Source organism: Cetorhinus maximus, chromosome 21 (genome assembly GCF_964194155.1).
Source record: "Cetorhinus maximus chromosome 21, sCetMax3.hap1.1, whole genome shotgun sequence".
In the NCBI taxonomy this organism is placed as follows: domain Eukaryota; kingdom Metazoa; phylum Chordata; class Chondrichthyes; order Lamniformes; family Cetorhinidae; genus Cetorhinus; species Cetorhinus maximus.
Genome location: NC_135899.1, coordinates 95,058,715 through 95,083,295, shown reverse-complemented (window position 1 = coordinate 95,083,295; position 24,581 = coordinate 95,058,715). Strand labels below are relative to the sequence as shown.

Here is a 24,581-nt window from a genome sequence, read left to right as displayed (position 1 = left end):
TTTTCCATTAGTAGAGGGGTCAATAACCAGGGGGCATGGATTTAAGGTAAGAGGTAGAAGACTAAGAGGGGAGTTGAGAAGTTTTTTCACCCAGAGGGTGTGGGAGTCTGGAACTCACTGCCTGAAAGGGTGGTTGAGTCAGAAACTTGTAATGTTTAAGAAGTATTTAGATATTCACTTGTGTTGCTATAGCCTCCAGGGCTATGGGCCAAGCGCTGGAAAATGGGATTAACGTAGTCAGATCTTTGTTGACTGGTGTGGACACAATAGGCCGAATGGCCTCCTTTTGTGCTGTACATGTCTATGAGCCTATGAGTCAGACCTGAACCACTCATTGCATGAAAATATTTCCCATATTGCTTTGCTTCCTTTGGCAATTACTTTAAATCTGTGCCCTCTTGTTCTCAATCCTTTCGAGACTGGGAATAGTTTCTCCCTATCTACTCTATCCAGGCCCCTCATGACTTTGAAAACCTGTATCAAATCATAGGGACAAGGGAACTTAGCAGCAGGAGTAAACCATTTGGCCTGTCGAGCCTGCTGTGCCATTCAGTTAGATCATGGCTGACCATCTACCTCAAAGCAATATTCCAGCACTATCCCCATATCCCTTGATGTCATTAGTATCTGTCAATTTCTGTCTTGAACATGCTCAATGATTGAGCTTCCACAGCCCTCTGGAGTAGAGAATTCCAAAGATTTACCACCCTCTTCGTGAAAAAACTCCTCATCTCAGTCCAAAATGGCCTTCCTCTGGTTCTGAGACTGTGTTCCCTGGTTCTAGACTCACCAGCCGGAGGAAACATCCTATCTACATCTACCCTGTCAAGCCCTGTAAGAATTTTATAAGTTTCAATGAGATCACCTCTCATTCTTCTAAATTCTAGAGAATACAGGCCCAGTCTCCTCGATCTCTCCTCATAAGAGAACCCTGCCATCCCAGGGTTGTCTGGTGACCATTGCACTCCCTCTATGGGAAGCATATTCTTCCTCGGGTAAGGAGACCAAAACTGTACACATTACTCCAGGTGTGATCTCATCAAGGCTCTGTACAATTGCAGCAAGACATCTTTAATCATATACTCAAATCCCCTTGTGATGAAGGCCAACATACAATTTGCCTTCCTAATTGCTTGTTGCATATGCATGCTAACTTTCAGTGACTCACGAACAAGGACACTAGATATCAACAGTACCGAATCTCTCACCATTTAAGAAATACTCTGCCTTTCTGTTTTTTCTACCGAAGTGGATAACTTCATACTTATCCGTATTACATTCCAACTGCCATGTTCTTGCCCATTCACATAGCCTGTCCAAGCCTCCTTGCATCCTCCTCACAACTTACATTCCCACCTAGTTTTGTGTCATCAAATTTGGAAATATTACATTTGGTCCCCACATCCAAATCATTTATTTTATTTTTATATATATATATATATATATATATATATATAAAACAGTTGTGGCCCCCACCACTGATCTTCTCAGAATCCCTCTAATAACAGCCTACCATCCTGAGAAGGACCTATTTATTCCTACTCTGTTATCTGCCTGTTAACCAATATTACCCCCAGTCCCATGTGCTCGAAATTAGTTTACTAACCTCCTGTGTGGGATCTTATCAAAGCCTTCTGAAAATCCTAATGCACCATATCCACTGGATCTCCTTTATGCTACAATTAACATCCTCCAAAAATTCCAACAGGTTTGTCAAGCGTGATTTCCCTTTCACAAATCCATGTTCACTGTGCTCAATCATATTATTTTCCAAGTGTCTGGTTATTGCACCCTTCAGAATAGATTCTGACATTTTCCCTACTACTAATGTCAAACTAACAGGTCTGTAGTCCTCTGTTTTCTCTCTCCCTCCCTTCTTAAATAGTGGGGTTACATTTGCTACTTTCCAATCTGCAGGAACTTTTCCAGAATCTATAGAATTTTGAAGGATAACCACTAATGCATCCATTACCCATATAGCCACCTCCCTCAACATCTAGGATGCAGCTCATCAGGTCCAGGGGATTTGTCAACCATCAATCCAATTATTTTTTTTTGAGTACTACCTCTTTATTGATACTAATTTCTTTAAGTTTCTCATTTTCACAAGCCCTTTAGTTCCCTAGTATTTCTGGGAGATTTTCTGTGCCTTCCTCTGTAAAGATAGACACAAAGTAATTGTTTAGGTTCTCCACCATTTCCCCATTTTCCTCTGTCCTGTAATGGACCCACATTTGTCCTTGCTAATCTTTCCCTTTTCACATTCCTAAAGAAGCTTTTACAGTCCGCCCTTATGTTTCACACTTGCATTCATATTCTCTTTCCCCTTTCTTTATCACTTCCTTGGTCCCCCTTTACTGGATTCTAAATTGCTCCCAATCCTTGGGCTTACCCCATTTTCTGGCAACTTTATAAGCTATTTCTTTTGATCGTATGCAATTTTTAATTTCTTTTGTTAGACACGTTTGATTCACCTTTCCTGTTGGGTATATTTGTTGTAGACCATGTAATCGTTCTTGCCTGTGTACCATCATTTTTTTTAGTGTAGTTTCCGAATCCCCATAGCCAACTTACCCCTTATACTTTCATTGTTTCTTTTGTTCAGATTTAAGACCCTAGTTTCAGAATGAACTATGTCACTTTCAAACTTAATGTAAAACTCTATCATATCATGGTCACTCTTTCCTAAAGGCTTGTTTACAGCAAGGTTATTAATTAGCCCTTTCTCATTGCATAATACTAAATCTAAAATAGCCCGATCCTTAGTTGGTTCTCAACATACCACTCCAGAATCCCACCTCTTACGTACTCCAGGAATTCATCCTCCACAGCTTTAGCACTAATTAGATTTACTCAATCTATAGGTAAATTGAAGTGGCCCATTTTTACTGTATTACCCATGTCACATGCAGCTCTAATTTCCTGATTTATACTGTGCCCAACGTTACCACTACAGTTTGGGGGTTTATAAACAATTCCCACCAAAGTTTGCTGGCCCTTGCTGTTTCTTAGCTCCACCAAAACTGATTCTACATCTTGATCCTTTGATCCATGATCCTCTCACTAATGTACTGATTCTGTCCCTTATTAACAGTGCTACCCCACATCCTTTTCATTTTTGCCTATCCTTCCTAAATGGCAAATATCCTTGAACATTCAGTTCCCAGTCTCGGTCACCCTGTGACCACAACTTCATAATGGCGATTAAATCATAACCAGGTACCTGGTCAGTCATCTCAGCTGCAGGACATCACTGCAGGAGTTCCTCAGGGTAGTGTCCTCGGTCCCAACCGTCTTCAGCTGCTTCATCAATGACCTTCCACCATAAGGTCAGAAGTGGGGATGTTCGCTGATGGTTGTACAATGTTCAGCACCATATGCGACTCCTCAGATACTGAAGCAGTCCATGTCCAAATGCAGCAAGACCTGGACAATATCCAGGCTTGGGCTGACGAGTAACATTCGCACCACACAAGTGCCACGCAATGACAATCTCCAACAAGGGAGAACCCAAACATCGCCCCATGATGTTCAATGGCATTACCATCACTGAATCCCCCACTATCAACATCCTAGGAGTTACAATTGACCAGAAACTGAACTGGACTAGCCATCTAAACACTGTGGCTACAAGAGCAGGTCAGAGGCTAGGAATAGTGCGATGATAACTCACCTCCTGTCTCCCCAAAGCCTGTCCACCATCTATAAGGCACAAGTCAGGAATGTGATGGAATGCCCCCCCACTTGCCTGGATGAATGCAGCTCCCACAACACTCAAAGTCTGACACCGTCCTGGACAAAGCAGTCCACTTGATTGCCACCCCGTCCACAAACATTTACTCCTTCCACCACCATCGCACAGCAGCAGTGTGTACCAACTACAAGATGCACTGCAGGAATCCACCAAGGCTCCTTCGACAGCACCTTCCAAACCCACGACCACTACCATCTAGAAGGACAAGGGCAGCAGGTAGATGGGAACGCCAACACCTGGAACTTCCCCTCCAAGCCACTCACCATCCTGACTTGGAAATATATCATTGTTCCTTCACTGTTGCTGTGTCAAAATCCTGGAACTCCCTAACAGCACTGTGGGTGTACCTACACCACATGGACTGCAGCGATTCAAGAAGGCAGCTCACCACCACCTTCTCAAGGGCAACTAGGGATGGGCAATAAATGCTGGCCCAGCCAGCGAAGCCCATATTCTGTGAATGAATAAAAAAGAGAACCTGTATTAGTCCCTTCAAATCATCTACCTTGTTGCAAATGCAACATGGTCTGATGATGACCATGAAACCATTGTCGATTGTTGTAAAAACCCATCTGGTTCACTAATGTCCTTTAGGGAAAGAAATCTGCTGTCCTTACCTGATCTGACCTACTTGTGACTCCACATCCACAGCAATGTGGTTGGCTCTTAAATATCCTCTAAACAAGGGCAATTAAGAATGGGCAATAAATGCTGGCCTAGCCAGTGATCCCCAGATCCTATGAATTGATTTTTAAAAAATGCTACGTGCATTCAGATAAGGTGCCCTTAATTTTATCTTTTTAACATTATTTCGCATTCTAATCCTATTTGAAGCTTGCCTTTGTTTTGTCTACCTTCTAATTTCGCTTACTATTTTGATCTTCTCTCAGCCTTGTCTTCTCCAAGGAAAGCAGTCCTAATTTCTCCAATCTATGTTCATGACTGAAGTTCTTCATCCCTGGAAACATTCTTGTGAATCTTTTTCTCACTCTCTCCTAATCTTTCATATCTTTCCTGAAGTGTGGCGCCCAGAACTGGATGCAATATTCCAGCTGAGGCCGAACATGGGGTGCTTGTACAATGAACACAAAGTTAGCATGCAGGTACAGCAAGCAATTAGGAAGGCAAATGCCATAATGGTCTTTATTGCAAGGGGATTGGAGTACAAGAATAAATAAGTCTTGCTACAGTTGTACAGGGTTTTGGTGAGACTGCAGCACTGTGTGCATTTTTGGCCTCCACATTTAAGAAAGGATATACTTGCATTGGAGTTGGTACAGCGAAGGTTCACTAAATTGGTCCCTGGGATGAGGGGATTGTCTGATGATGAGAGGCTGAGTAAATTGGGTTTATATTCTCTGGAGTTTAGAAGAATGAGAAGTTATCTCATTGAAACCCACAAAGTTCTGAAGGGGCTTAATAGGGTAGTCGCTGAGAAGATTATTTCCACTGATCAGGGAAATCTAAAACACAGGGGCACAGATTCAGGACAAGGGGCTGGTCATTTAGAACTGAGGTGAGGAGAAATTACTTCACTCAAAGAGTTGTGAATCTTTAGAATTCTCTACCTAGGTTTATCATTAGTTTGTATTCAGCTAAACTTAGCTGAGAAGTTGACAAGAGTGCTACATTTGGTTTTTGCACTTCTGAGTTGGGAGCAGGAAAATTGGCCAGCGTTCCCAAAATGGATGATTGCATTCCCACTTTGCTGGAAAAAAATGTGTGTGCATATTTGAGGAGAACTGATTGGGCTCAGTCCCAAGAAATTCTGTGATCAGAGTGTGTTTGACACTCCCTATCCAAGTGGTGTCATATGAGGTACTGAAATGTGGCTGATACCTGTGAAACAATAACCCAGCCAGGAATCTGTACATTCAGGAGAAAAGGAATAACGTTTGGTACAAAAAGAATAGAAATTTGGCCATAAAGAATGTTAAGATGATTAAAAGCACCTAATATATAATTCAGAAAATTATTTGGAAAAGAGCCTGGGGACATTTAGGAACTTTTCCAATTGTCACTTGACCACTTCCTTTAAAAGAAAAATCAGTTTCACATTTTTGACTACCTTCATTCTAATTAGTTGTCACTTATTTCAGGATCTAGCACGGACATCAGTGAGGACTGGGAGAAAGATTTTGATCTGGATATGACCGAGGAAGAGGTCCAGTTAGCATTGTCTCGGGTGGATGTGTCAGAACAGGTACAATACTTCGGTTTTTATCTGTTGGCTTGGATGTGCTAGGAAGTCTTTAATGTTACTGGCAAACATGCTCTACCTACCACTTTCCACAGGTCTAAGGAATTGGGCCTGTCTTGGAATTGTCAGTGCCATAAACATGGAAGCTGTAATTTAATTTGAGAAATTTTCCCTCTATGCTACTAAAGGAAGTCTTACATAAGGACAATCTTTCAAAACTGATCACTACAATACATTTTGGGCTTTTTCTTGGTACTTTTCTTGTGCTCCTGGCTAAATTAGTTTCTTCAACAGACTGATCTTATTGCTCCAAAGCTAATAACTTTATTCACTGTTCAGTATGTGTTTGTGCATCTCCTGTTTAATGGTTAACTTCATCAGTTGGGATACCTGCCACATTCTCTCATCACTTAAGAGGATAATAACATGATGCATTGAGTACAGATTAAAATAATATACAGAAGCAAAAAGACAGATGCCAAATTTCATCAATACTTAACCCTTTGTGGGCTGATTGGAATCATAATAACATACTCCTTTTATCTTCCCATTACCAAGTAGCAACTTTGTTGGATTGAACATTTGTGTTTTGACTTTTTGTAAGCTTTTTGGGACAAAAGGCTGCACGATGATGACTTAAATTATACTGCTAGAACTAAAGATTACTGATGAATTTCTCAGTCCTTATAGTTTAGTGGCCTTCAAGTGTACTGTTGTAGATCACGTGATCAAAAATGCACTATTCAGGATATGTCTAATAGTAATTAACAATTAAAACCACAATATCTGGGTGTCTTGCTCGTGCTGGGATTGTGAACATTGTTTTGATCCTTAGCCAGACCCCAGTCATTGCGGGAAGATCCGGTTGGAAACAATCTCGTTTTGTTTAAAGTAGATAAAGTTTGAGACTCAAGATGCTTACTAAGTGAATAAAACCACAAGATTCCACAGGTTTGGAACAAATAAAAATAAATTTTACTATAAATGTTCAGAAAGATAAAACAATTTACAATATCTATCTTATACTCTAACATTTGGGGTAAGTATGAGGTACATGTGAATCAATAGGCAAAGTGTAGCACAACACTCCTACACTACGCAGTAAATGACACGTGACCAAACTGAATTCCATGGATTTCTTAACAACCCACTCAGGTGTTTGTTGCATTGTGAGTCAACCCATCCCACTGAAACTTTGTCTTTCTCACGAGGGTTTCCAATCTTCACCTTTGAAGATCTGGCTTTGGAATTCTCTCCAAAAGTCACTCCCACTTGGATGGCTTCAACAATGATCCACCTCGTAGGGTTTCAGTCTCACCTTCCAAGATTCTTTTCGTCTGGATCTCCAGGTACACTCAAACTTCACCTTCTCAGCACAATTTTGGATCTTTGGCCGTGCCAAGCAGAACACCACTGCTCCAAAGGAGTACCTTTGCCCCAATGGCCCAAATCACGGAGTCACCAACCTTTGGCTGCCTTCTTGGATCTTAAGGGCTTCTCTTGTGCCCCCTCGTTTTAAAGTCTGCTTCCTGCAGCTCTTTCTTTAATTTGGAGCCTGTCTTTGCTTCTTTCTTTTAATTTGACTTAACAGGATCTATTTCTGTTCCCTATCTTTATCCCTTACCTAGGACTTCCTTTTTGAGATCTCTCCCTGTCCCCCACCCGTGTTCCGTTCCCTGGGACACTCACTGTACAATGGCATTCCCTTCAGGTCCCCTGACCTGGATTTTCATGCCATTTACTCTTTCTTTCTCCCGCGCAGGCACGCAGGGCTGGCCCTCTGCCTTAAGAATGTAAAAAAAAGACTGGACTGTACATGTGCGGCCAGTTCCCAGCCAGCGCATGCGCGGGAGATCTGAGGTTTGTCGGGAACTGGAGTAGCCAACCTCCAAACTTCAGACTAAGGTAAGGTTAGGTTTCATCACAACATGTACAATTTAATCTTTAGTGGAAGTTAAGTGTCTCATCTAATTTCCTGATCAATCAACTTTAGTCAATCTGGAGATGGAGTGTCTCTTGTCCTTGACAGTGAAAGGAAAGCCGCCTCTAAATTAAAGGGCACATTAACATTTTTGAGTTGGTAATATTGTCCCCCCCCGGCCTCTGTACGTTGAAATCAGTGGGTAATAACGTAATGTGCATTTTTTTTTTATTGATTCATTGTTGTTGCTGTAACTTGTCATTTACACCAAACACTACTGAATGTTCAGCTTTGCCTTCTCGGTTGTAATTTGGCAGAATGTATTGGCCAACTGTGATTAAAACCTGACTGATTCTTGAGTTTTTCTGACTAGCAGTGAACAAGGTCAAAACACAAATATTTCCCCATTTGGGACACAGTACATGAGGGAACATTTTTCTGGTGGCTTTCCATTGGACTTTCTAATGTACTCTGTTTAAATATGCAGATATGCAATCTGCTTTCCCCTCCCTTGGCAAATAGACATTGTGCTCCCAAAAATAATTCATTATATTGAACATGATGAAGTACTTTGGTAAATTTGAAGTAATGTTCCATGCATATAAATTAAATTATTTATGCATTTCATTATTATTGAATGGTCTTGGCATTAGAGTGCTCATATGTAATGAATATTGATGGCCATTAGCTTATTATGTAGCCAAAATTAGTTGGAGCAAAATGAATAGACATTCAAATTTTATAAAAATGATTGTTGAGTTAAAATTGTTTTTATGAAAGATCTTTTTAAAAATGATCTTAGATTGGTTTCCTGAATCACAGTCAAAACAATGAAGTAGGCTTGAAACTGAAAGCTTTTAGGGAAACATGCCTGATCTTAATTTGAATCCATACCTTGATCTTGGCTAATGTTCCCTTTACTAGTTAGTTGCCCGTGCTCCCTTTAAATTATTCTGTGCAGCTGTGCACGCAGATATTTATCATAGAACAAGGCGTACATTATACCTTCTGCGTGACTGTGCAGCTGAACTAGCATCGATCTTCCCATACGATTATGTTTAGATTCTTCTAGAGGGAGAGAGGTTTTCTTATTGGGAAACCAGTGTGTGACATGGAAAGTGGCTGATGAAGTATAATGTGGGAAAATATAAAGTTGTTCACTTTGGCTGGAAGAATAAAAAAGCAAACAGAGAACAACTGCAGAATTCCGAGGTGCAGAGGGATCCAGGCATTCTCGTGCATGAGTCACAAAAAGTTAGTATGCAGGTACGGTATGTAATCAAGAAAGCTAATGGAATGCTATCCTTTATTACGAGAGGAATTGAACATAAAAGTAAGGATGTTATGCTTCAGTTAAGCAGGGCATTGGTGAGACCACACCTCAAACACTGTGTGCAGTTTTGGTCTCCATATTTAAGGAAGGATGTAAATGCGTTGGAAGTGGTTTAGAGGAGGTTTACTAGTACCTGGAATGAGTGGGTTGTCTTTTGAGGATAGGTTGGACAGACTGGGCTTGTTTTCACTGGAGTTTAGAGAGTGAGGGGTGACTTGATTGAAGTATAAGATCCTGAACGGTCTTGACAAGGTGGACATGGAGAAGATGTTTCCTGCTATGGGTGAGTCCAGAACTAGGGAACACAGTTTTAAAATTAGGGGTCGCCCTTATAGGACAGAGATGAGAAGAATTTTTTTTCTTTGAGGGTTGTGTGACTTTGGAATTCTGCCTCAAAAGGCCGTGGAAGTGAGGTCACTGAATATTTTTAAAGCAGGGGTAGATAGATTATTCTTAGGCAAGGGAATCAAAGGTTATCCGGGATAGATGGGAATGTAGAATTTGAAACACAAACAGATCAGCCATGATCTTATTGAATGGTAGAGCAGGCTCAAGGGGCTGAATGGCCTACTGCTGCTCCTATTTCATACGTTCGTATCATCTGCTAGCCAGACTGACAATCGTGCAGAATGTGGATGGAATTGTTAAAATAGACTGTTGGGGGCAGGGGAGAGAGATAACAGTAAACTATCTAGTATTAGAGGATAAAAACAAAAAGCTAAAAGCTACTGCGGATGCTGGAAATCCAAAACAAAATAAAAACAGAATTACCTGGAAAAACTCAGCAAGTCTGGCAGCATCGGCGGAGAAGAAATCAGTCAACGTTTCGAGCCCTCATGGCCCTTCAGCAGAACTGAAGCATAGTTTCAACAAGGGAGAAATATAAATTGGTTTAAGGTGGGTGGGGGGGAAGAGACACATTGAGGGTGTGGTGTGAGCAGATAATCAAAAGATGTCAGAGACAAAAGGGTCAAAGAGGTGTTGAAGGTGGTGGTCTTTGTCTGAGAAAAGTGCTAATTAAGAATGCAAGACAGGATATTCAAAGTACAGCTCTAGTGGGGGTGGGGTGGAAAGACTAAAGGTTTTAGTTTTAGATTTAAAAATAATGGAAATAGGTGGGGAAAGAAGAATCTATATAAATTATTGAAAAAAAAGGCGGGTGGGGGGGGGAAAGAAACAGGGTGGGGATGGGGGGAGGGGGAGTTTAAGATCTAAAGTTGTTGAATTCAATATTCAGCCCAGAAGGCTGTAAAGTGCCTAGTCGGAAGATGAGGTGCTGTTCCTCCAGTTTGCGTTGGGCTTCACTGGAACAATGCAGCAAGCCAAGGACAGACATGTGGGCAAGAGAACAGGGTGGAGTGTTAAAATGGCAAGCGACAGGGAGGTTTGGGTCTTTCTTGCGGACAGACCGCAGGTGTTCCGCAAAACGGTCGCCCAGTTTGCGTTTGGTCTCTCCAATGTAGAGGAGACCGCATTGGGAGCAACGAATGCAGTAGACTAAGTTAGGGGAAATGCAAGTGAAATGCTGCTTCACTTGAAAGGAGTGTTTGGGCCCTTGGACGGTGAGGAGAGAGGAAGTGAAGGGGCAGGTGTTGCATCTTCTGCGTGGGCATGGGGAGGTGCCATAAGTGGGGGTTGAGGAGTAGGGGGTGATGGAGGAGTGGACCAGGGTGTCCCGGAGGGAACGATCCCTACGGAATGCTGTCAAGGGGGGTGAAGGGAAGATGTGTTTGGTGGTGGCATCATGCTGGAGTTGGCGGAAATGGCGGAGGATGATCCTTTGAATGCGGAGGCTGGTGGGGTGATAAGTGAGGACAAGGGGGACCCTATCATGTTTCTGGGAAGGAGGAGAAGGCGTGAGGGAGGATGCGCGGGATATGGGCCGGACACGGTTGAGGGCCCTGTCAACGACCGTGGATGGAAAACCTCGGTTAAGGAAGAAGGAGGACATGTCCGAGGAGCTGTTTTTGAAGGTAGCGTCATCAGAACAGATGCGACGGAGGCGAAGGAACTGAGAGAATGGGATGGAGTCTTTACAGGAAGCGGGGTGTGAGGAGCTGTAGTCGAGGTAGCTGTGGGAGTCGGTAGGCTTGTAATGGATATTGGTGGACAGTCTATCATCAGAAATTGAGACAGAGAGGTCAAGGAAGGGAAGAGAAGTGTCAGAGATGGACAGTGAAGTGAAGGGACCTGGAAAAATTTATTAATTTTGCTTCCAATCTCCACCCCTCCATCATCTTCACATGGTCCATCTCTGACACTTCTCTTCCCTTCCTTGACCTCTCTGTCTCAATTTCTGATGATAGACTGTCCACCATGTCCACCAATATCCATTACAAGCCTACCGACTCCCACAGCTACCTCGACTACAGCTCCTCACACCCCGCTTCCTGTAAAGACTCCATCCCATTCTCTCAGTTCCTTCGCCTCCGTCGCATCTGTTCTGATGACGCTACCTTCAAAAACAGCTCCTCGGACATGTCCTCCTTCTTCCTTAACCGAGGTTTTCCATCCACGGTCGTTGACAGGGCCCTCAACCGTGTCCGGCCCATATCCCGCGCATCCTCCCTCACGCCTTCTCCTCCTTCCCAGAAACATGATAGGGTCCCCCTTGTCCTCACTTATCACCCCACCAGCCTCCGCATTCAAAGGATCATCCTCCGCCATTTCCGCCAACTCCAGCATGATGCCACCACCAAACACATCTTCCCTTCACCCCCCTTGACAGCATTCCGTAGGGATCGTTCCCTCCGGGACACCCTGGTCCACTCCTCCATCACCCCCTACTCCTCAACCCCCACTTATGGCACCTCCCCATGCCCACGCAGAAGATGCAACACCTGCCCCTTCACTTCCTCTCTCCTCACCGTCCAAGGGCCCAAACACTCCTTTCAAGTGAAGCAGCATTTCACTTGCATTTCCCCTAACTTAGTCTACTGCATTCGTTGCTCCCAATGCGGTCTCCTCTACATTGGAGAGACCAAACGCAAACTGGGCGACCGTTTTGCGGAACACCTGCGGTCTGTCCGCAAGAAAGACCCAAACCTCCCTGTCGCTTGCCATTTTAACACTCCACCCTGTTCTCTTGCCCACATGTCTGTCCTTGGCTTGCTGCATTGTTCCAGTGAAGCCCAACGCAAACTGGAGGAACAGCACCTCATCTTCCGACTAGGCACTTTACAGCCTTCTGGGCTGAATATTGAATTCAACAACTTTAGATCTTAAACTCCCCCTCCCCCCATCCCCACCCTGTTTCTTTCCCCCCCCCACCCGCCTTTTTTTCAATAATTTATATAGATTCTTCTTTCCCCACCTATTTCCATTATTTTTAAATCTAAAACTAAAACCTTTAGTCTTTCCACCCCACCCCCACTAGAGCTGTACTTTGAATATCCTGTCTTGCATTCTTAATTAGCACTTTTCTCAGACAAAGACCACCACCTTCAACACCTCTTTGACCCTTTTGTCTCTGACATCTTTTGATTATCTGCTCACACCACACCCTCAATGTGTCTCTTCCCCCCCACCCACCTTAAACCAATTTATATTTCTCCCTTGTTGAAACTATGCTTCAGTTCTGCTGAAGGGCCATGAGGGCTCGAAACGTTGACTGATTTCTTCTCCGCCGATGCTGCCAGACTTGCTGAGTTTTTCCAGGTAATTCTGTTTTTATTTTGTTTAGTATTAGAGGATGCCTTTTTGACAGTATCGTGATAACATAGAGTAGCATATTATATCCATACAATGCCATGCCTCATTAAAAATTGTTGGTATAAAAGATTAACACTTAGATCCACACTCACTGCCTTGCGCCGCCATATGAACACACTCGACCTCTCGCTCCAGCAGCACTGCCGCACCCTTTTTCAAAGCTGCGCGTGCCCCCAGTTTCATTTTATTCTTCGTCTCATCCGACGCCTCAACAAGAAACTTTTTCTCTTTCTCTCAAGTGCTAAGGAACGCAATCTCCAACAACTCATCGACACCAACACCCATCTAGGACCCTCCATCCCAGCCCCGGCCGTGTATTCACTATACCCCCTGACCTTCCCCTCTCCGATGCTGAATGTTCAGTGCTCAGCAAAGGACTTACTTTCAAACCCTTACGCCCTCATCTCAATGAATTTCGGGCTCGGCACGATGCTGAACTCTTCTTCCACCGTCTTCGTCTCCGTGCTCACTTCTTTGGGCAGGAGTCCTCTCCCCGTTAAACAGATCCTTTTACCCACCTCCAATATTCTCCCTCCACCTGGACCCCTCCCTCTGGATTCTTACCTTCTCTTGATCTTTTCATTGAGAACTGTCGGCGTGACATTAGTCATCTCAATTTCTCTGCTCCTCTCACCCACTCTAATCTGTCTCTCTCTGAACTTACTGCACTCCATTCTCTCAGGTCCAACCCCAACATTGTCATCAAACCCGCTGACAAGGGTGGTGCTGTTGTTGTCTGGCGCACTGACCTCTACCTCGCGGAGGCTGAGTGTCAACTCTCAGACACTTCCTCCTACCTCTCCCTGACCATGACCCCACCACTGAACATCAAGCCATTGTTTCCAGGACTGTCACTGACCTCATCTCCTCTGGAGGTCTTCCTCCCACAGCTTCCAACCTGATAGTCGCCCAACCTCGGACGGCCTGCTTCTACCTCCTACCCAAAATCCACAAACAGAACTGTCCCGGCAGACCGACTGTGTCAGCCTGTTCCTGCCCCACGGAACTCATTTCTCGGTATCTTGACTCCCTTCTCTCTCCCTTTGTCCAGTCCCTTCCCACCTACATCCGTGATTCCTCTGACACCTTACTTCACATCAACAATTTCCAGTTCCCTGGCCCCAACTGCTTCCTCTTCACCATGGACGTCCAATCCCTCTACACCTCCATCCCCCACCAGGATGGTCTGAGGGCTCTTAGCTTCTTCCTTGAACAGAGGCCCGAACAATCCCCATCCACCACTACTCTCCTCCGTCTGGCTGAACTTGTTCTCACACTGAACAATTTCTCCTTTAACTCCTCTCACTTCCTCCAAATAAAAGGTGTGGCTATGGGTACCCGCATGGGCCCCAGCTATGCCTGTCTCTTTATGGGGTATGTGGAACATTCCTTGTTCCAGTCCTACTCCGGCCCCCTCCCACAACTCTTTCTCCAGTACATCGATGATTACTTCGGTGCTGCTTCATGCTCTCGCCGGGACCTGGAAATATTTATTAATTTTGCTTCCAATCTCCACCCCTCCATCATTTTCACATGGTCCATCTCTGACACTTCCCTTCCCTTCCTTGACCTCTCTGTCTCAATTTCTGGTGATAGACTGTCCACCAATATCCATTACAAGCCTACCGACTCCCACAGCTACCTCGACTACAGCTCCTCACACCCCGCTTCCTGTAAGGATTCCATCCCATTCTCTCAGTTCCTTCGCCTCCGTCGCATCTGTTCTGATGATGCTACCTTCAAAAACAGTTCCTCTGACATGTCCTCCTTCTTCCTTAACCGAGGTTTTCCACCCACGGTCGTTGACAGGGCCCTCAACCGTGTCCGGCCCATCTCCTGCGTATCCACCCTCACGCCTTCTCCTCCCTCCTAGAAACTTGATAGGGCCCCCTTGTCCTCACTTATCACCCCACCAGCCTTCGCGTTCAAAGGATCATCCTCCGCCATTTCCGCCAACTCCAGCATGATGCCACCACCAAACACATCTTCCCTTCACCCCCCGGCGGCATTCCGTAGGGATCATTCCCTCTGGGACACCCTGGTCCACTCCTCCATCACCCCCTACTCCTCAACCCCCACCTATGGCACCTCCCCATGCCCACGCAGAAGATGCAACACCTGCCCCTTCACTTCCTCTTTCCTCACCGTCCAAGGGCCCAAACACTCCTTTCAGGTGAAGCAGCATTTCACTTGCATTTCCCCTAACTTAGTCTACTGCATTTGTTGCTCCCAATGCGGTCTCCTCTACATTGGAGAGACCAAACGTAAACTGGGCGACCGCTTTGCAGAACACCTGCGGTCTGTCCGCAAGAAAGACCCAAACCTCCCTGTCGCTTGCCATTTCAACACTCCACCCTGCTCTCATGCCCACATGTCCGTCCTTGGCCTGCTGCATTGTTCCAGTGAAGCCCAACGCAAACTGGAGGAACAGCACCTCATCTTCCGACTAGGCACTTTACAGCCTTCCGGACTGAATATTGAATTCAACAACTTTTGATCTTGAACTCCCTCCTTCATCCCCACCCCCTTTCCGTTTCTTCCCCCTCCCTTTTGTTTTTTCTAATTTATATAGATTTTTCTTTTCCCACCTATTTCCATTATTTTTAAATCTATACCTGTAATGCCCTGTCAGTCTTTCCACCCCACCCCACTAGAGCTGTACCTTGAGTGTCCTGCCATCCATTCTTAATTAGCACATTCTCTTAGATAATATCACCACCTTCAACACCTCTTTGTTCCTTTGTCTGTAACATATTTTGATTATCTGCTCCTATCACTGCTTGCTTGTCCCTACAACCACCCACCCCAACTTCTCTCCCCCCACCCCCCCCCACCTTAAACCAACTTATATTTCACCCCTCTCCTAATATTACTCAGTTCTGTTGAAGGGTCATGAGGACTCGAAACGTCAACTCTTTTCTTCTCCGCCGATGCTGCCAGACCTGCTGAGTTTTTCCAGGTAATTCTGTTTTTGTTTTGCCTATAGCTATATCCATTTTTAGATATTGTACTTTTGGCTTCACCTAAAACTCTACTCTTGTGGCTGTTTCTAACTGTTCTGTCAGGATAAACCACATACAACTCAAGTCTCCTGCTCAACTCTGAGCTGAGCTTCCATGCCAACATGCTCCCTTCCCTGAAACATTACCAGCCTTTGCCAACATTTCATTCCTCCTCCTGCAGAAATCCTTCTCCATCTTTTCATTACCTCAAGGTGACTTCTCAAGTAACCTCTCTAGCCTCTTGAGCTTTTACTTATGCAAACTTAAATTTGTTTAAACCTCTGCTGCCCGTGTTGTCTTACTCACCCAACATCCCTATTCTTGCTGACCTGCACTGTCTCCCAGCTCTCAGTTGAATTGAATTCCATCCCTTCTGCCATCTTGTATCTATGATTCTGGGCTCTTGTGTATCTCCTCAATGCATTCCTTGCTTTTTGGCAAGAGTTTTCAACCATCTTGTCTCCACCCTCAAACTCCCTAATTCCTTTCATTGTGTTACTTCCATTATCTCCTTTTAAGCCTTCTTGAAAACTTACTTTTATGAATTGTGCCTTCAGCTGATTCTCCTAAATCCTCTAACACATGGACTATTTCTTTCCAATATGAAGAGGCTTGAGGTTTTTTTTTATTTATTACTTATTGCATACCCCAGAGAGTTGTGGAGAGGGGAAGAAATGGACAAAGATAATTTAGAAAGCTTTATTTTCTCTCATAAACTATAAGGGCTCATTTCATGAAACCATCCTAACCTGAAGCCTTAAATATTAGCCACTCGTTTATTATGGCAGATTTGGATTGGAAAGAGGAGATCTTCACTACATGAGTTTTAAATTTCAATTGATTGACTTTTTCTGGCCAACCCTGCTTATGTTTCTGTATTTTGTGGTAACATTGAACATTTAAAAGTGAATCGAAGAGGGGGGGAAGAAACATTACTTTATAACTGACAACAGGCTACCAAGCTGCGGGTGCAAGTTATTAACATTTCAGTATGTGCAGCAAGACGGTTATAAAAAAAAATTGTGATTGCTGGTATGATTGGTGCTTCTGAATATTTTAGCTTTGTGGTGATTTGTAGAATGTACCTTTGCTGCTTAATTATATAAGAACTGCTAAAAGCTATTGATGACTAATTCTAATTTTAGAAACCTGGTTTGTTTCAGCTGGAAGATGAAGACTGGGAAGATTGGGAATAAAATGAAATTGGACGTTGCTGCTTCAGTTGATTTCTTGAATTCTTTCATTCTAATGTAATGAGCATTGTGTTTATATTCTTAGCCTGTAGTGTATATACAGGTTTCCTGTGCCATTGCTTCAATAAGCTAGGGTAACATGTTTTATACTGCATGCTATTGAATCATATAGCAGGCTTTTTAGCATGTAATTACAAAGGACTAAGGAGCATGGGTTATATTTCATTGTTTAGACTAAAGTTATATTCAGTGGGAGACATTGCTATTCCTGTTTCTAATGGTGTTTTGTTTTTGTGTAATTAACAGCTGGTTGGTTGTGCAATATATATTTTAAATATGCATTTTCTAGCTTTCAGATATGGGAAACCATTAGTTTTGTAATTCAAATTCCCTTAGATCTTTTACAGATTTGCACTTACATCTATTAAATTTAAATTATACAAAGTTAATTGACTGATGCTTTTGGTGTTTAAGCACTTTTTAAATGAAACAAAATGTCAGTTTAAAATGCTAATTGGAAATTGAATTCCTCCATTTTGCTGAGTAGTGATGGAGCAAAAGCTCTTTTAAAGCTGGAGGGTTCCCAAGAAGAGGGTTATAATTTTGATGCCTGAGCTACCTGGGATTTTAAATCTTTTGAGTACTGAATTTTTTTTAAACCTTTCAAGTTGCTTGTAACCAATCATACACTTCTACAGATTTGCTACTCTGTAAATTTTGAATGGTGTTTTATTGAAACCTCTACGGAACCCTTAAAGGACAATTGACTTTGTCATATTCGTGGTGATAAAGGTAGCAGAAGCCTCAGAAGGTTAATCTGTCAACTAAATTAAGGTTTGTAGTTTTTCCAGCTGAAGAGCTGATTGCTTAATATTTCACCTGTTTCAGGGAGGAGGTGTTGGAGAGAAATGAGAAGAAGGAAAAATGGGATTGTTGTATTGATCCCATAAATGGATTAGGAAGCAAGTGTGACAACAGCTCAGAAATCTCTTGGCTCATTGACCAAATCTCCCTATTAAATGGTAACACGGCAACAACTTGCTCTAAAGCAAACTAAAAAATGAAGCAGTCCAGTATGCTTTGGAAAAACTGTAGTATTTGAGTGAATTGAAAGCACTAATATCCATTGTGCTGCACACTGCTTGTGCCTTCAGTACTGAAGTGTATCATTACCAATGTTTCTGTACAAATGATTGAATTGTCCATTGGATGTCAACATGCTTGAAATCTGAAAAGGTAAATGTAAAACAGATACAACATATTCAAAAAGCAAAATATTGCATTCTGGAAACTTGAAACAAAAACCGAGAACACTGGAGATGCTCAACATACCAGGAAGCATTTGCCAAAAGAGCATAAAAGCCAGTTGATATTTCAGATACAAGGTGCGTCTTCAAATATTTTGTAACCAAATTGTCGACTGATTTGTGCTTTCTTGACAAGCTGCTTGAACTGCTGAGTATTTGCTGCTTGTCTTTATTTCTTTAATAAACTTTCAGTCATATTAATATGACAGGTGCAAGTATTTCAGTAAATGGAAGGCACGTTTTTTGAAACCACAATACATGTGTCGGAATTCACTGCTTCTAAACTCTGTCTAGAGAGCAGATTTGAGCAATGTAACAATAGGTTGAAGCAGTAATGTGTGACCTCTCCTTTCTGGCCACGGCTGGAAGTGATGAATGGAGTGTTGCTTAACTCTAAAGATTATTTACTGGGGTGTGATTTTCCACCCCCCCTCTCCCCACACAAACCCCCTTCTATCATGTATTGTTACTAATATCCTAAATAAACCCGGACTAACCTGGAAATTATGGTACCTGCACTTTCTGTTGGAGAGGCTTAGCTGTAAATAAGACTTAATTTTTTTTCTTTGTTTTAAACAAAATAAAAATTTATTGCTTACTGTTTTCACACTTGGTACAGAGTATATTGAAAAAGCTTTCTACTTGAAATAACTTTCTACTGACAGATGTTTTGTTTCTTTCAAAATGGGCTGAGAGAACATTTTAGGTCACGTAGATGTCGACATATAAGTTGACTTTTAAAATCTTGGAAAATCCCTCCAAAAATGGGGGACAATTTATACACAGGGTATAAAAGTGAACCGCTGGCATGGTTCATGCACAGTAGCAGCAGTGTGTACCATCTACAAGATGCACAGCAGGAACTCACCAAGCCTCCTTAGACAGAACCTTCCAAACCCACGGCCAATACCATCTACAAGGACAAGGGCAGCAGATAGATGGGAAGACCACCACCTGGAAGTTCCCCTCCAAGTCACTCACCATCCTGACTTGGAAATATATCACCATTCCTTCACTGTTGTTGGGTCCAAATCCTGGAACACCCTTCCTAACAGCACATGTACCTACATCGCATGAACTTCAGCGGTTCAAGAAGGCAATAAATGCTGGCCTAACCAGTGACGCCCACATCCCATGAATGAATTTAAAAAAAGGGTGTGGGTGATCACCATTTTGAAATGTCATTGACGTCCGTTGCAAAGATTGGGCATGTCTTAAACTCCCATGCATCTTTGCATCATAGCCTGGCTGTCGCCCGCTTCATCCCTTGCATATGGTTATAAGGTATTAGTGAGTAAAACATGCATCTATGGGGTGAAAAAATTGAGGCTGACTACAAATATGAGCATAGCATGTTGTGGCTGAAAAGGGGGGTTGACTCATACATCAAGTATGTACAAAAACATGATTTTTGGCTCTGGCAACATGGGATCAACTTATGTTGTGATTTACAGTATCCATTTTGTATGTGTATTCACATTACAATTCTTGCTTTATTTTTATCAGACTCTTAAAAGAGAACCTCAAACTAAAAATGTAATTTGAGATTCAGTGGGTTATTTGCAGTTGGTATTTTACGACCTGGGAAGAATGTTGTTGTCATGGCCTGAGAGATTGTGACTGACATTTACATTAAGCAAACCTCTTGTAGACCCATCCAGCAGCAAGGCCCAGTTGTGTCTCAAAGTCCTGAATACAGAATGAAGCATGTGACTCACTTGCATTACATTCTCTTGAATTGTGTCTTGCAGATATTCCTCTAAATTATGTTCCTGTATACCAATACTTCCTATCTGTAATTCTATACTTTCAATATAAAGCAAATAGTTTGTACTTGTACATATTTTCAATTTTTGCCTCTTAAGAAAAGATGCATTTTCATCAGACTTACTTAACCATCTTTAAGAGGCTGAAAATTCTGTGTCCTTTTGTGTCTAAAATCACTCTTTTTTGCCAAGCTTAACTTGAGAGTTCTTCAGGGCAGTGTCCTGGGCCCAACTATCTTCAGCTGCATCATCAACGACCTTCCCTCCATCATAAGGTCAAAAGTGAGGATGTTCGCTGATGATTGCACAATGTTCAGTACCACTCGTGACTCTTCAGATACTGAAGCAGTCCGAGCCCATATGCAGCAAGACCTGGACAACATCCAGGCTTGGGCTGACAAGTACAACATTTAGGCCCGTGCTAAGTGGCAAGTAATGTTCGCATCGCGCAAGTGCCAGGCAATGACCCTCTCCAAAAGATCAAATCTAACCATCTCCCCATGACATTCAAAGACATTACCATTGCTGAATCCCCCTCTATCAACATTGTGGCAGGTTACCATTGACCAAAAACTGAACGGGACCAGCCAAATAAATATGGTGGCTACAAGAGCATGTCAGAGGCTGGGAATTCTGCAGCGAGTAACTCCCCTCCTGTCTTCCCAAAGCCTGTCCATCATCTACAAGGCATAAGTCACGAGTGTGATGGAACACTCTCCACTTACCTGGATGAGTGCAGCTTGACACCATCTAGTACAAAGCAGCCTGCTTGATTGGCACCCCAACCATCGCCTTCAACATTCACTGGCCTCACCAGTGCATAGTGGCAAGCATATCCTTGATGTAATTAGTATCCAGAAATCTATCGATTTTGGTTTTGAGCATGCTCAATGACTGAGCCTCTACAGCCCTCTGGGCAGAGAATTCCAAAGATTCACCACCCTCTGAGTGAAGAAATTCTGCATCATCTCAGACTTAAATGGCCTGCCCCTTATTCTAAGACTGTGTCCTATGGTTCTAGGCTCACCAGCCAGGGGAAACATCCTATCTACATTCACCTTGTCACGCCCTGTAAGAATTTTGTTAGAAATTGTTTTGATTTCCACCCTCCCTTTCACCTCTTGATTTACAATTATTTCTGGGGTGTTATTTGCGTATTCTACAGTCAGGTGGTGTAGTATTATCACTGGGCTAGTACTCCAGACACCCAGGGTAATGCTCTGGGGACATGGGTTTGAATCCCAGTACGACAGATGGTGAAATTAGAATTCAATAATAAAAAAAAATCTGGAATTAAAAAGTCTGATGATGACCATGAAACCATTGTCGATTGTCATAAAAACCCATCTGGTTCACTAATGTCCTCTTGGGAAAGGAAATCTGTTGCCCTTACTCGGTCTGGCCTACACGTGACTCCAGACCCGCATCAGTGTGGTTGACTCAGAAATGGCCAAGCAAGCCACTCAGTTCTCAAGGGCAGTTAGGAATGGGCAATAAATGCTGGCCCAGCCAGCAATGCCCACATCCCATGAATGAATTTTTAAAAAATGTTCATTTCATTTGCCATTTCCTTGTTTTCCAATATTCATTCCCTAGAGGACCCATGCTTATTTTAGTTATTCTTTTCCTTTTTAAATGCCTGTAGAAACTCTATCTATTTTTAGATTTCTAGTTAGCTTTCTGTCATACTCTAATTTCACCCACGTTTTTTAAAGTCATTTTTTGCTGTTTTTTATGTTCTGTCCAATCTGCTGACCTGCCACTAATCTTTGTGAATTGTACGCTTTAACTTCTTTAGTTAACCACCGATCATGCGTCCTTCCCCTAGCCTTTCTTTCTCACTGGAATGTACCTTGAATGTTATGACACAAAGATTGGCCGGGTGGTCAACAGTGAGGTTGATTGTCTTGGGCTACAGGAAGATATAGACGGGATGGTCAAATGGGCAGATAAGTGGCAGATGGAATTTAACCCTGAAAAGTGTGAGGTGATACACTTTGGAAGGAGTTAATTTGACAAGTATTCAATGAGCGGCATGACACTAGGAAGTTTTGAGAAACAAAGGGACCTTGGCATGTGTGTCCATAGATCTCTGAAGGGCATGTTAATGGGGTGGTGAAAAAGGCATATGGGACACTTGCTTTTATCAATCGAGGCATAGATTACAAAAGTAGGGAGGTCATGTTCGAGTTGTATAGAACCTTGGTGAGGCCACAGCTGGAGTACTGTGTGCAGTTCTGGTCGCCACATTATAGGAAGGATGTGATTGCACTGGAGGGGGTGCAGAGGAGATTCACCAGGATGTTGCCTGGAATGAAACATTTAAGTTATGAAGAGAGGTTGGATAGACTTGGGTTGTTTTCGTTGGAGCAGAGGAGACTGAGGGGTGATCTGATCGAGGTGTACAAGGTAATGAGGGGCATGGGCAGGGTGGATAGGGAGCAGCTGTTCCCCTTAGTTAAAGGGTCAGCCACAAGGGGACATAAATTCAAGGTGAGGGGCAGGAGGTTTAGGGGGTATGTGAGGAAAAACTTTTTTACCCAGAGGGTGGTGAAGGTCTGGAATACGCTGCCTGGGAGGGTGGTGGAGGTGGGTTGCCTCACATCCTTTAAAAAGTACCTGGATGAGCACTTGGCACGTCATAACATTCAAGGCCAAGTGCTGGTAAATGGGATTAGGTAGGTAGGTCAGGTGTTTCTCATGTGTTGGTGCAGACTCGATGGGCCGAAGGGTCTCTTCTGCACTGAGAGATTCTGTGCTTCTGTGTTATGAAGTATTCTCCTTAAATGTCTGCCACTACACCTTTACTGACCTATCCCTTAACCTAATTTCCCAGTTCATTTTAGCCGGAATTGAGAAGAAATCTTTTGTTGGAGGGTCATGAGCCTGTGCAAATTTCTTCAGAGAGTGGTGGAGGCAGGGTCATTTAATATTTTAAAGCCAGGGTTAGAGGAGATGGTGACGTCGTGGTATTGTTGTTGGACTATTAATCCAGAGGCCCAGGCTAATGCTCTGGGGACATGGGCTCAAATCCCACCACAGCAGCTGGTGGAATTTAAATTCAGTTAATAAATGTGGAATTATGAAGTTAGTCTCGGTAATGAAACTATGATCAATTGTTGTAAAAATCCATCTGGTTCACTAATATCCTTTAGGGAAGGAAATCTGCCATCCTTACCCGGTCTGGCCTACATGTGACTCCAGACCCACAGCAATATGGTTGACTTTTAACTGCCCTCTGAAAAGATCTAGCAAGCCACTCAGTTCAAGGGCATTTAGGGATGGGCAACAAATGCTGCCCGTGCCTGCCATGCACACATCCCATGAAAGAATAAAGCAAAAATGATAGATTCTTGACTAAGAAGGGAGTCAAAAGGTATAGGGTGTAGGTAGGAACATGGATTTGAGGCAACAATCATGATTGTATCAAATGGCGAGCAGGCTTGAGGGGTCGAATGACCTACCCCTGCTCTTAATTCATGTTTGTATGTTGGACAACAAACAGCAATGGCACAATCAAAGATTTCAGTGTTTTATGAATATTTGTGTTTAAATCTTTACATTTGGACTTATATTGTAATTTCTAGAACTCTCTTTCCTATCTCGCCTTAACACACCACTTCGTAGAGGAAGTTGTCCCTCCTTTCCCACGTTCCCTCCTTTCCCATGTTTTCCCCCCTCCAATCTGATACCAGTGGAACAAAAAGCTAATTTTTACTTTTTCTGAAATAACTTATGCTCCATCACTTTGAGCTAGCAGAAATTAAAATTGAAATGAATTGTGAAAGGTCATGTTCTGGAAGATGAATTGCCATGTGTTACTATAAACTTGCAGTACAATGCAGGATTGTCATATTTGTTTTTTTTTTACTGAGTGTTGATTTAAGAATTAAATGCTAGACTTTGGAAACATTCTTGTGTGGGCTTCCAATCTGAGATCTACTGGTTTCACACACTCAAACATACTTGCTAGGATTGCTTTTAATGCCAATTTTCTAATAGTCATTGGTAAAATAGTAAAAGTAATGCTGAGGCCTCGAGTTAAAAATAAAGTATTCAATTTATGTAAGTGCAAATATCTACAAACTAATGTGGCTAGTTAAAACTATTGTTATATCTTAACGCAAGATATGTATCAAATAGTATAAAAACTTTTGTTGTAATGGCTATGAGCATTGCTTTTCATTGCCTAGTAATGCATCTGTCTGTAATGAGGCAGAACCTCATGATCTCATCGAGCACTGACTAGACTGTGGCTCCATGCTTTGACAAATTGAGCCCCAAAAGTCCAATCAACTGGATCCTTTTTGTGCTTGTTTATTTCTTATTGATAATCCTGTTCAAATTTTCAGGGTCTGGAGACTTGCAAAGGATTGTTATTGGCTCTGTTGTCT

General features: G+C 42.8%; 1 protein-coding gene across 3 annotated transcripts in view; it reads left to right on the top strand.

Annotated features, from left to right (window-relative positions):
• bsdc1 (BSD domain containing 1) overlaps positions 1–19,028 on the top strand; it is a 67,772-nt gene extending 48,744 nt beyond the window's left edge. For all 3 annotated transcript variants that reach the window (XM_078567512.1, XM_078567511.1, XM_078567513.1), the window contains exons 10-11: positions 5,854–5,957; positions 17,085–19,028. In XM_078567512.1, the coding sequence (XP_078423638.1) occupies positions 5,854–5,957; positions 17,085–17,117 (137 nt within the window). In that variant the 3' untranslated portion in view covers positions 17,118–19,028. The remainder of the gene's footprint in view (positions 1–5,853; positions 5,958–17,084) is intronic.
• The last annotated feature ends 5,553 nt before the right edge of the window (positions 19,029–24,581 follow it).